The 14,153-nt window shown below is 40.5% G+C and overlaps 1 protein-coding gene across 2 annotated transcripts in view; it reads left to right on the forward strand.

Moving 5' to 3' along the window:
* LOC111248667 (uncharacterized) overlaps nucleotides 1-14,153 on the forward strand; it is a 101,925-nt gene that overhangs the window by 64,255 nt on the left and 23,517 nt on the right. For both annotated transcript variants that reach the window (XM_022801387.2, XM_086985951.1), the window contains exons 2-3: nucleotides 11,704-11,920; nucleotides 12,830-13,004. In XM_022801387.2, coding sequence (XP_022657122.1) covers nucleotides 11,704-11,920; nucleotides 12,830-13,004 — 392 coding nt within the window. The remainder of the gene's footprint in view (nucleotides 1-11,703; nucleotides 11,921-12,829; nucleotides 13,005-14,153) is intronic.

A 14,153-nucleotide genomic window follows, 5' to 3' on the forward strand; every position in this document is an offset into this window, starting at 1 on the left:
CGGATAATTGACTAGTTCTATTTTCTATGTAACTGTGAAAGATTTTTGCACAGTTCCACATATAATTTTAAAGCATGAATGGCCACCCGATTACAGAAAATACATTGATTTGTTTTGCCGGTTTGCCAAATATGTGTTTGTCTGACACCATGACAACGCAGCGACGGATTGACGTGTAATAATAACAGCTTTCTTGTTATTGCTAGGTTTGTTGTGCTGTGAAAAAGTTTTTTTTTTTTTAACTAAACAGAAGGTTCCACCAAATAGATCTGTATAGATCAAACTCCGTTCTGCACTCGAAGATCATATCAAGCCTCGCTGGATAGTCTGAGACACGTTCATGTATCACACGTTCGAAGTTGCCGAACAACTTACATGCGATATTATTATAGCGGGGTGCAATTAGATTTTGTAAAAGGCGCGCCTTTCACCGAATCAGCTGAAACTAAATACAACAAACTCTCGACAGACAAGCTCAACTTATAGTAGGAACATGTTATGCAGACCAATCTGATCACCGCTATTAATCCTGGAATTATTATACAATGGGCCTTTGCGAGGCTCCCTAATCCATATCATTTTTCAGCCACTCTAAAACATGGATTGACAAGGGACATGCAACAGTTTAATACATTCAATACAGATTTATTCGACTCATCATTTGCCAATAAAAATACGCGACAAAAAGTTAACAATAACTATATGAGATATTGTTTCCGCTCCGCTGACGGCTCTAATTGTGTGGAAGTGCACTGCGTGTCACGCCTCTAACTTCACAGGTCTTTGCGGTTCTAGGTGTGTTTAAATTTACGGTTTACATTAATACTACGCCACGATATCTATCTACCCATCATATATCAAATCCATATATGAATACATCCCTTTTTTGGGCAGCACCATCTTAGCGAAGCCGTTCCAGCTTTGGTAATAGGCGACACCTGAAAACGTGTTAAAGCTCGCTGTAGAACTGACTGGCGAAGTTGATTTTCTGTGGGCCAAACCAGCAAACCGGTGGGTATGACAACGCAAAAATGCACAATACCATCACGATAAGGGTGAACAGCACGATCTGTTACCTCCTGCCTTCACTTCAGCGTCGAAGAGAAGCCGTTTCGAGCCCCCTCTTTCCTTCCCTACTTCTATTTCTCTGCGTAATCGCAGCAGACACGCGCGAGATAAGTCAGAGCCACCCGATCGCGAGAGAACTTATCGTAACGACAAGTTAGCATAAGCGTTTCAGCGGCTCAACAGCTTGAGCGATGTTGGATCATTGTATTGATAACGATGGTGTTACGGCCGTTGCACAGATATGATTTGCCTCCAGTTCGCGCGACAGCATCCAATAGCAGAAATAAGAGAAGAAAGGCGCGCGACGTGCGAAACGTACAGCCGAGGGCGGAGATCATACAACAAAACATCAACGAGCCAACAAAGGGAAACAGGAGCGGAGTGGGAAGGTGTACGAGCAGTGATTGCATAGGGCCAGGAGGAGGAGCAAATTGCCTCTAAAGCCCAAACCGTCTAATGTACACCCAACACACCAGTATATCCATATAGATGCGGCCATCGCCATATGCTAATGCGATGACAGTTATTCAATAAGGATGGTGATTGAGAGAAAGGAGCAAACGAAAAGCCCGATATGAGTTTTTGGAACTATCATCATGTCATATAAACGTCTTCTGTTCCTCGTGCTTTTATCTCCTGGGCATGCACAGTTATTTTCATGGTAAGAGTTGGTGTCGTCTAACAAGGGGGCAAGTTCAAAGCTCGGAACTGGCATTGTCCGTCGCCGTTACAACCTTCCGAGACAAAAGTCAGTGAACTTTTCCGCTATGCATAGAGGCAAGCAGATATATGCATTTCGTTGACCCCTGGTTACAGCTGCTGAACATGAATACCGTTTGTTAAAAATAAGAACAAATGCAGAAATAATTATTTTTATTGAAACTAAGCAGTGGCAGTTATTTTCGAGCGTGAAGTTACTAACGTATCCATCGTGGAGTTTGGAAGCGTTTCTCGACAATTGCTATTTAACTCTGATTGTGCTTAAATTAATCATACGAACGGTAAGCTGCCGTAGCTGAATCATTGTATGTTTTTAGCGCCATACAATATTGGACACAACTGGCATTGGGCATAACTTTTCTTATCCTATGCTTAGCTGTGATAAGCTTACAAACGTATCCAGCTAATATGGCATCAATCCGACTTTCTCTTATCAGAATATCTCTTGTTCAAGATGTGTATAATATGTAAAAATGGCGCTCTATCAAGTAACTGCATGTCCGAATAGAAATATATGTGTAACCTTTGTTTAACAACACCATTTACTATGTGCTCACAAGAACAACATGTGATTGCACCTATGTGAAGGTAAACGCCTTATACCTCGTGATCGATAGGGGTCTAATGAACCCTGCAGAACGGACGTTTCCACCTAGCAAGGTACACAATAATGTTAAATCATACGTAGCATTTGTTTCAGGATCCAGACACTGACCCGACACGATTTCGAATACGGTGTCGGTAAAACAGCGATCTACGGTGAGATTCACACATGTTGCATCTAACTACCCTGACAAAGATGTTAAATATCGCCATGATGTGGCTCGCTATGATTGAATGTGAGATTTTTTTTTATGTAACTATGGCCTATGTTGATTTACATTTAAAGAAAATCCTGTTTGTCATTCTAGTAACGTTGTAAAGTAGTTCTGTAATTCAAGAAACGAAACATTATAATTTTTTTTTTATCAGTTTATCGGTGAAAAAGTTTTGACCTAATCAAAGTATAGTTCAAGGCTTTAGACTTGAGGCTCAAGTGCGTCTGCGTGTATAGGGACAGCGTCAGTCTATTCGTAATGCCTATTAACATCTTTAGAAGCGTTTTTCTCATCTGGACGCAGTAAGTTTGTTGCACAGACGCTATCGTTACTTAAATCAATAAATAACAGGACTTGTGTGGCTCACTCTATTTACTTCTAGGAAGATTTAAGATAATTGTAATTATTATAAAATGATTTAGATGTATATGGGTCAGAAATTGGGTGCACTTGGATTTTTTCCTTCGAACAAATTTCAATAGGAGGGCTACGTAAGTTAGCTAAGTTTTTCCGCATTTCATCGAACTTTTGCCAAACAATTAGCTCGTTTTCTTGCCAAGACAAATCGAAAACAAGTAAAGTTTCGAAGTAAGGGTCATTACATTGAATTGTATTAAATGATCACCCAGAACACAGTATGGGCCTGGGTGAGGTGAGGCGAGGCTGTATAGGCCGCCGCATTTTGAGAAATATATATGAAACTGTATACCGTCGATGCTAATTCTACATTGAAATGGATTTAGTTTAGTACGAAGGACCATATGTGTAGGTGTGTCAAAGTAAGCTAACATGCTATATACCTTTTTTTAGCACATGTTTTTGTTCTGGTGGCCAATTATATGTAACATATGTTTGCTTTTAAAAAAAAACCCAGTCACTTTATTACCATAACGCACCGTTCGGACAAAATTAAATTACCAATAGACCAATACCACACTATAAACTACCATGATCATGCGTCAGAATTCAGCATGGATGATTATCTATACAAGAATAATGCATAACGGTGCCGCACATTGATTTTCTTCCATAAAATGCAACCTGTAAATACTTGGGCCATTCAAAACCCAGATTTACACCCCATTGAAATTTATGCTACATGAAATAATAATTTTTAACAGATATAACTTGGCAGTGATTTATTAGAAAGTATCGCCGTTTCTACCAATAATGGCAGCCCTTTCCTAAAAAGAAAAGCATTATTATTATTACTGAACGGCTGATTTCTGTGCACGAAATCAATAATGGACCATGTATAATCATCACTTTGTGGGGTTGTATAGGCCAACGACGTAGATGCCCTCAACTGATCCGTTTCAGCTCACTTCATTTTATTGACTCTCAAATTTCTAAGCCCCGAACTCCAAGCTGCAGCGCAAGCGCTTAACCTTCAGAGTCGAATTCCGACCTTTTGAACTTTGTTCCTTATCTTCGATTACCGCATCTACAGTTAAACAGACTTTAGAGCTCAGCATACTCCGGTGATGGCGACTGCGGCGCATGAACTCCTTCGCGGCCTCGTTTCATCCAGCCTAGATGACTGCCAATTTAATAAAGCGTTTAATTTACAATTTTCTAACCGGAGACTGAGACATTCGGCCGCCATTTACGCTAAAACAAAAAAAAAAAAAGCCAATACGATAAATGATGGCTATCGTTGTTTAGGTGTCTGCAACATCATTCGTATGACGTATAGTAAAAATTATTAATAAAAACACGAGACAAACCTAAAACATTTTGATGAATGCCAGATTTTACTACGTCATAAGCGCGTCTTGCTTTTCTGTTATACGTCCTATTCAAGTGTCTAAACGACACGAGAACTGCGAGCTAAACGACAATGACAAAATACTAGTTTATTGATTAGGCAAATATTCGCTATTTACAAAGCAAATTGATGTTCAACAACAGTTCATGTTATGGGGTCGTTGTCCCAATAATTTTTTATAATAATCGTAAAAATAATGATAAAATTAATGAATTTTTCCCCTTCAATCTCGTGTGTTTGTTTGCTTTTCATAGGCCTCGAGTAGGCAGACCTTTATCGATGCGCGCGAATGTTATAATACGACCATGGTACGATCTGTACCAACTATGCAGTGAGCCTAAAGCTTAACACTGTGACGTCTGACTAGACCAAAACAGTTTCCCTTCTTAGCTTTACGAGAACAGTGACTGGAATGTATGTTTCTTCATGTAGAAACGTCTAGATATAATGGCTTGAAACAGGGGAAGCACTTCAGCTCTACAAGTAAGTAAATGGGAATCTTTTTAGTTTTTTCTTTTTGATTAACCTATTTCGTAAAATGTTTAAACCGAGCTTTATCTGTATTTTCTCATCAGATTCATCGACCATGTCATAACTGGCGATATTAGTAAGCACAACAAACGAAACTAGCTGCGTCGCCTAGGTTGGATGTCACTTGTTTAGGCAATACTTCAGACTGGCAGGCAATGCTCTACGTTCAACGGTCATAGGCGTTGAGCGTTCGGAACATCGGTAATCATTATTAGCCCAGCAACTGTTAACCGCCCTGGCGCTTGTGTTTATGCACAAACAGAAACGAAAAAGAATTTCAATGGAGGAAACCTACAGCGAAATAGTTAGCAGACGGAAGATGCAATTTCCGCGAAGTCAGTTGAATTGATGACCAGGCTGACGCAGCGCTCTATCTGCATTAACGATTTTGTATCATGGAATAAATGGCGCATTTCTAAGTCAAACGTCGAAGCTCATGAGCGACAATGGCCATCGATAATTGTACGGAATGGTACGATCGTGAACACAGAAAAATCAACTCTATTCAGCGTCGCATAGATGATAATCTGGGTAGTCTGGTGTTCGGTGTACGGCTTGTTCAGAAATGGCGCATCTGTAATGACGAGGGCTTCTTCTACTAGTCGCTTGACGCCATTTTATGAACTATGTATGTACTTTGACAGCGCTCTTGTTAGAAACAGATGTGAGTTTTGCTCATTTTTTCGTAGTTTGCCCCTCTCGAGGCTATCAAGATACAGACACATGCACATACAGTGCCGAAAGAAGAAGTCGGTTTAGCGCCGTTTTGAGGATTCGGGTTTCGAAGTTTGTGGTCGTCCTGTCAACCATAACGGATGGACACTCCGTAGAACATAGGAGTGGTCATTACGGGGTTCGATGTTGTTCTTGTGATATTGGGTTTTGGTTTGGTCCTTCTCTGTACGCAGGTCAGCGACCTCTTATGGTGGCTTTGCCTACTACCGAGGGCCACGAATTCTGTTTGTAATCGCTGCCGCTATACGAGCTGTGTCTGTTAGATTCGCTGCAACGGACGTCGCTTTATGACGGTTGCCGGTTACGCTGAAATTCTAAGCAAATCTACATATCGAGGAAGCTATTGAGAAGCACCGTTATATCACCACAGAACATTGACACCTGAAAACGACCATCGTCTTTTCAGCAGTACGCAAATATCGTATAGAGGAACACTTGCGGAGTTACGTGATTATGAAGCGCAAGAAAATAAAGACAGCGCACAAACGCATCTTGTAGGCCCTGCAATCAGAAATCTACGTAGTCAGTGATTTCCACTGTGGTGCAAAACGCGAAGCTAGGGTCGTGCTCGAAGGAATGGCTAATCGTAGCGGTAGGCCGATCATTCTTATGGAGGATTCTGGTGTCGGAGATAGCGAACTACTTTTCGCCAAATACACTGCTAGAGTTGACTTATACGCGGCTGCTTTAATGGTGATCGTGATTTGCTGATCGCGTGCCTGAACGGTTTGCCATTGCTCGTAACGAAATCTACCTTTGTGTCGTGCTAGCTAAAGACCATTAGATGGCCAACGATCGAAGGAATCGTATGAAGTAAATCGTAGCTTGACTTCGAGAATAAAGGTGCGACCTCGTATAGTATCTTGCCGGTGCGCAGTTCGGAGCAACATATCTATTAGCTGCAACCGGTTAATATCTGTTTAGGTACCATTTTCATTTCTAGTTCGTATTAAAAGTTAATAGTATCTAAAGGTATGAAAAAAGTATTGTGTTATATATATATATATATATATATATATAGCTTCTAACTTAAACTCCTCTTTTAATAGTAAGGTGTATATATTATCATTGATCTAGGTGTCAATTCACTTGTCAGAAAAACCGCTGAGTTGATGCTCGGCACCTTGCTTTCGGAAAAAATATGTAGCAAATATTAGTACGTTTCTTTCGACGACTGAGACCGCATTTTCAAAGGATTTCCAGTTTGTTTGCAATCCACGTAACCGTTGTGGAGTCACTATGGTAAATAACAGTTGATGCTGATCATCATCAAGAGTAACGGCAGCGACGAAAAAGAAATGCTAGTCCTTTTGATTTAACTGCACGGTACGAGGCGTCTTTGTAGCCGCTAAATGACCAAAAATAACGTCATGGAGTAACAGTCTGAAACTGTCACTCCTGCCCAAGAAAAATGAAAGCAAAAAGAGGAGTAAAGTTGCGCACCTTCACAAGCCAGTCCGCAAATAATGATGTACTACTTCATACACCGAAGTCAAGAATCTACCCTTGAAAACAGTTAGACAACACGTGTACTAGTCCTGTAGTTGTATTGGTACTCACTCGTATGAAGGAGGTGCGCGATCATCCACGAGCCATGGTTCACGTAGGAGAACACTTACTAGGGCGGTAATATTTAAGATGGCGCACTAAACCACTGTATTGGTGGCCAGGATTAACCCTTCTACAAAAAGGTTACCTGCTTGTTTTTGATGATCGATATTAGCTACTTGTATGAAAACATCGGGTGCAAGATGCCCACACTCTAACTAGACGGCTGAAACGCGGCACAAAGAAGTTCGAGGAACGGTGCGGAACATTCAGACTACAATGGCCATTGTATGTTGGAATGAGTGTCCCAATAACGCTCATCATTCTTAAACTGTCTCTATGCACGATCGAATTGTATGGAAAAATAGGGCAAACGACCTGAAGACAACTTATTTAATATCGAAGTGATTGTTTTGTGTTGTCAATGTTGAGATACTAAAGACCGGATGACAGTGATGGCTGCATTGTGCTTTCCGTAAACACAATAAATCGTACGGGCGTTTAGCTTACATCTTCATAAATCTACATGTCTTTATGTCGATTTGTAATTATCATAATTCTAAATATGATCATATATATAAATTAACCTGATTTGCACACAAACCGGGGTATAAAGGCATGCACACCTGACGTGCCTACCCGAATGCACTGTGAAGCAGGACCATACGACTTGACGGTGCCCATGTACCCTTAGTGCCTTCCAACTTTCTAGAAGACGAAGAGATGTTGAAAGTTTAAAATATTGATTTAGTGCATAACTAGCATACATCAACTCATGTTGATGTTCATGGGAATCAATGGCTCATCGAATATTAGAGTTGAAATTCATTCGATTTCCTCAGTGACTTCGTTACGAGGTCAGATAGAGGATCTCGTTGTGTAATTTTCCTCTATCGATATTAAGCGTGTTTTATGGTTAATGATTATTGCTTACTTAAACTCCCGTCATAGGTGTCAGTGTCAAAATAAATATCGACACCGCGTTTATGTAGTTTAGAACGCTTAAAAATGTCTAAATGCTTCGTTTACTTCCGTTAGCTTGATTATTCCCTCACAGGCTAAATTTTGAAACATTCGGTATACCGTAGAGGTTTCCCTTTTTCTATGCTCGCCATCCCTGTTCTCCACATCGAAGTCGTCTGCGACGAGGTTTATCGCGAAATTCCTCATTGTCAACTGAGCGTACGCTTACTTTTGACCTTTTAGTAAGCTTCCGCTGTATTCCTTGCAACCTACGTATCTATTCACTGTTATTGCAGGCTATTTATTCAGCCGCTGCCGCTGCTCTAGTTATGGATGATGGTCGGGCTGTTAGTAGTAATGATGGCGCCATAACAGGATTGTTTGTTTTCGTTGAACTGACGCGGCAACGTTTACAGAACAAAAATAATAAAAAAAAAAAAAAAAGCAGTTGCCGGCGGCAGCAGTAGTAGAGCCATTCATGTGAAGCCGGCAACAAACCCAAGTAGACAGACACATTGGGACTGTTCACGGTGGGCCACTGCAACCGTTTAGAGTGTTATGGGCGATCATGCAACGATTGGATCCGAATAGATGCATGCACACATATATACCCACGTACTATTTCTGCCGCGGCTGCTGTAGCAGTCTTCATAAAATTGTTCAAAGTATCCGATTGTCTGACGATACCCCTCGATTATCTATTGGAATGTCGGTGTTATAAACACTAAGGGTAAATAACCATTTGAAATCGCATGTAAGAGTGTATTTTGTCTATGAAGGGTTCTTAAGCCTGACGAGCTCCTCGCTTACTGTTATTACTTCGGCTGTACAACAGAGGCATGCTTCTTCCCTGGAGTCCTGAATGGTACGAGTGGCATCATCCGGCTGGCGAACCATGTTGCCTAACATAGTTCCCCCGACAAACGGCTTTATACAAATGTGGCGATCACATTGCGTCCATCGCTTTTGGTGCATTTTAGCAGCTCGCTTAATAGTACTTACTTTCGGACAATTTCAAGCATTTGCTGCATTGTTGAATCTCATCGCGTTCGTGAAGAAGAAGCGTTCATACCCACATGGATTACTTACAGCCATATCATAGAGCATCGGAAAATATCCTGCAAACCGCCGCCTGTTGCTATATCCAGTCGCGGCAGTACCGTCGAAGCCGTAGTCGTCTATGACCGGTATCGATGTCATCACTTTGGCGAAAATCAAAAAAAAAAAAAGAAAGCGGACGGGACCAGAAGTCCGGGCCTAGAGCTGCTGGTTACATTACCCTGTTGTTCCTGTCATGGCTTAGTGGTTAGCATATTTGCCCGGTAAGCTCAGGGACACGGTGTAGATTTGAAGAGTAGATGAAACGACATGTATCACAAGCAAGCAATAAATAGCCTGTGACTGTGAGTGCTGTGTTTTTATGGACTGCTAGATGACATAATACGTTGCGTCTCGGTAATAGTAACGAGTCTGCATAGCTATAGTGTAGGGTAATCATAACTAAAGAGTAAACGAAGAGCATCAAGAAGTAGTACAAACGTAGATCCATTCATTGAGCGAGTGGATCACATTTTCAATCGATTGCTTCGCACCGATCGAACGTTATGGGCCGGCAGTTTCTTCCGAAGGTAAACCGGCCTACGAATTTATGTCTCTGTGTAATGTGATGTTTCTCTGTCACAAAGCTGAAAGCATATGCGTATGTGTGTGCACTAATAGGCTATCAATAACTGCTACAGGCAGCTACATCAGCGATGATCGGACATCCTGTTTATAATAGCGGAAAAGAATGGACTGCCGTTTAATAGCACGGATTGAAATCGAAAAATTCGAATTCATTGTGTAGGTATATCGGGGTTGTTTGTGGGTGCGTCCGCCAAAGAAGCACCGCGTGCTGCAGCAGTAGATGCACGGGACGCAATAAACTTTATTGCGTTTGTTTTGTCTGAGCTATAAATAGTCATAATGGTTATTGGAGATTACGTAGCAAATCCATGTTCATAGCAGCTTATTAATTTCGAAAAGTTCGATTAGCGTACCGGGTAGGGATAGCAGTGCTGAGGGGAGGCATCAATAGGACCATTTTTTGTTTTGAACGTAGTCGTACTAGAGTAATTGCATGACAATATGAGAAAATCTGGCAGTATACCTCTTTTGATGTACTCTGTCAGTGCATCCAAACACTCCGTTCAAAAGAACACGTTCAAAAGGAGATTAGGTAAATTCAAAAAGTCTAATCTTTGACAATTTCTTTGCACACTATGAGACGGAAAGCGTGGCCGCGTGGCCGTTATCCTGTGTTGCTTAGCAAGATCAATGTTTCCAAGTAAGTGGCCATCTATCGGCACGAACTACCAGATGCGATGCCACAAAAAAGGGTGGCTTCCGCTACATTTTTAAACCCATCATTACAAAGCCGTCAGACTAGAAATAGTTATCGCTAGCGTATTTTCAGCTGTTCTCAGACAGGAATAAGCGGACAATTAGTATTGTGATAACTATAAATTGCATACGGCCCGTAAACGATCTAATGCAGTTGAGCAAAAAACACTTAACAGTTAATTTCATCCAGTTGACTATTTCAAAAATTAGAATAGACGAGCGTCATCTCCCCTATACTATGATGACATCACGTGGGGTGAACGAAAAAGTTTTTTAAGGCTCTTTTCTGTGAACATATAGTCTGCTTATAAGGATGTCTTTCATTTCGAATATGTATGACTTTATTATATTCTTACCATGGCTAGTTGTGACAATTCCATTTTGGCTTATACAGACATAAACAAACATAAAGCATGTACTTAATGCTTGCGCTCACACAGTTACGTGACGTGCGTTATATATGAATGTCTACAGGAATAGATGTACGGTAAACGTTATCGGATCAAAGTGTCTACCTATGCAGAACACCCACGTACGAATTGCGCTGATAAAGATTTTCGCCATACGCTGATAGTTGAATACGAACGCGTGGTTAATACAGACGGGCGAGTGCGGGCCAGCTAGAGTTAGATCGATCGAGCTAAGATCGTTTGGGCTTGACGTTTATGCAATTGCTACATTCGCTGAAAAGGCGCTTGAAGCGAACATATCGGTAAACGATCCGGGATTGGGCCATATGTGATAATTGTATCCGGATAAAGTACCTGTGTGGGTTACATGGTAGACACTGTAGCCCGCGTAAAGGAACGCTCAATATTCCAAGGTGAAACGATTGAGAAGTATAACAAAAATTAGACTGAGTGGGAAAAGTTGTGCGGTACGAACAACAAGACGAAACAGTTATGACGTGCAGTATGATTGCTACGTGCTGCATGTCCTTATCAGGGCCAAACGTCAAAAGAAAAATTGGCGTTCCTCGTGTAGTAGGCCCTCATGTAGTTCAAGTAACATAAACTCATATCCTTAGTCGCGTTCTTTTTTCGTCCTATAAGTAATTACTAACCATGGTAGGTTCCGCGTAACTAGATGTACGTTACATGTTTAATGGCGTGTATACATCACCAGATTGAAGTGACTAAATTTTTTTACAACGTTTCTCTCTATTTACAGCCAGCAGTTGTTGTTCAATACGACAGAACCGGAAATCTTTCGGCAAGGCGTCACCAGTACACCCCGAGAACCGTTCTGGTTCCTAGGCGCGATTGAAAAAACCAAGGTAGCTTCTAAAAATCTCTCAGCACTCGCGTCAATTACTGAAGCAACAACTAGAGACATCGCTCAAAATCTCAACCTTTCACCTAGAGACGTTACCTTCGGACTTACCAAGGTAACTATCTCGTTACTTCTGGAGTTTTTTTTATCAATACATCGTAGCACACAATTGTCAATGACCAATACTGGATTGTTTATGATTATTGACGTTTTCGGTTATTAGTTTACGTATAGAATGTGATATATCATAGTAACTTGCGATAGTCATCGCTAAAACCGTTCGGCGTAGCAAGCAGTATATAGCTTCATTACATATCTTTATGCACTTTAAATTAAACTTCTTTCCAATCTTATACTTCTTACCAACTCATTGATCTGCTGTAGTAATTGAATCTAGCTTGAGCACTTTAACGTGGCCTTTTGTCCTAACGGTGCAGTGTCCTAACAGGTACAGAGCTAGCAAAATATTGTAACTCTATCTAACCATGACCTAATATGCCTACCAATTCCAATGGTGGTTGCTACATTTGCACAACAGGGTAGGGTGATTAATAGAATTAATAAAGTACCTTGCCGTAGCTGTGTAGTCAACTAAGAAGAAGCATGTATTACAAGGGGGTACTAGAGAATAGGTATAGTTTTCTTTCAGCCTATGCCCAATCAGTCAAATCTGGCCTTTTATCTAAGGCCCACGTAAACAACAAGAAGTTTCATATGTAACCATTTGAAGCACAGTGGCTACGTAATCGTAAAAATAATGAATCGAATTGGCCTTGCAAACCTTTTCAATTCTTGATTCAGCCAATCGAAAACAGCGCGCCAGTTATTCTTTGCACCGGATTTACTAGAATCTCTTGTTCAAGTTAATATGTTAAAATTAATTAACGCGTTTAATTAGCGTACATGTTTGCTTATCTAGTTGATTTCATTTTCTTGTAAGAGAGTCATCAAATATTGGTATACAAATAAAGAACGATGGGTTACTTCACATTCATATGGTACTAAAATGAAAAATACTTTCCAGGTGAATACAAAACGGACGTTTCTGGATCAGAACTGCCCCTATCGTGTGGGAGTTAGGTCGTGTGCCCCTGAACGTTACCGCTCGTATGACGGCTTCTGTAATAACATTGAAAATCCCTACTGGGGTTCCGCTAATCTCCGTTACCTGCGATTTCTTCCACCTGCCTATGCCGACGGTAAGAGCTTTTTAACATCAGAACTATTACTGACGTATAGAAATAAATCACACCCTTTTAAGCCTTTGAACGTTTATAACCGTTAAAACTAAAGTGCACTTTTTTTTTAATTGCTGCCGTCTTTATTACGAGCTACCCACATTAAACTGTATGCCTTTTTCCTACAGAACCAGCAGCTACTTTAATCTATTCCGTAGCCTTGAGTTGTAATTTAATTTTTTTTTTTTCGGACAAACCTGTTCTATAATATCGGATAAGGCTCTATCTGACTCGATCTGAGGGCCAACTAGCGATGCTCGCATGACTTCTCGATGGAATCCCGGTCTTCATGGTTGTTTCATGGTATGAATTGGCCAAGGTCTCGTTTATGTTTCAGGAAAACGGTTGTTGCCGACAATAATATTTCTGTAGAACTTAAAATATTTTTACATAATGGTCCTAGTTTTTAGTTTGTGTTTGCAACCTTAGAAGTTTGTGTTTGTTACACTGTTCTTTAGTTTTAGAAGAGACTAAAAGCGTCTGACGAATTACTTTTTGCCAGCTTCTGAAACAGACAGCTCTAATGGCTTGATGTGTAAATATATGTACATATTTATATATATATATATATATCTCGCAGCGAAAATAATAGCTAACTCAACATTCTCTTTATATTAGGCATACTTCGGATAGGACGTCAGCGATAACACACATATTTAATAGATTTTAATTTAATTTATTTATTATTTACATTATTATATTATTACACTGATTTAATAAGTGTCGAATAGTTGGTTCACTTCTCTTGTTTTGTTGAATTTCTCGTTTATCGTAGCTGGACGAAGTTGCCGAAACGTATGGCATCGTACGAGCACATTAGGAATTCCTCTATGTTCTGATTGTTGTCGCGAGGCCGAGAAACGGGTACATTACTATGAAGACATTGTAACATATCACCTCTTCTATTCTTCATAGCGCAGTAGCGAGAGTGCCTTATGCAATAACCCCAGACTTAATGATTATCGTATTATATTTATCTTATAATGCGAAGCTCGCGCTCACCGCAACAACATTAGTAGCTGACCTTTTTTTCTTTATTCTAGTAATATATGGGGTCTAATGTCCGATACTGTCGTTAAGCACAGCTTCAAACAGTTCATTTTTAGGATG

This window comes from Varroa destructor, unplaced genomic scaffold (genome assembly GCF_002443255.2).
Source record: "Varroa destructor unplaced genomic scaffold, Vdes_3.0 BEIS01000004.1, whole genome shotgun sequence".
NCBI classification, from domain to species: Eukaryota; Metazoa; Arthropoda; class Arachnida; order Mesostigmata; family Varroidae; genus Varroa; species Varroa destructor.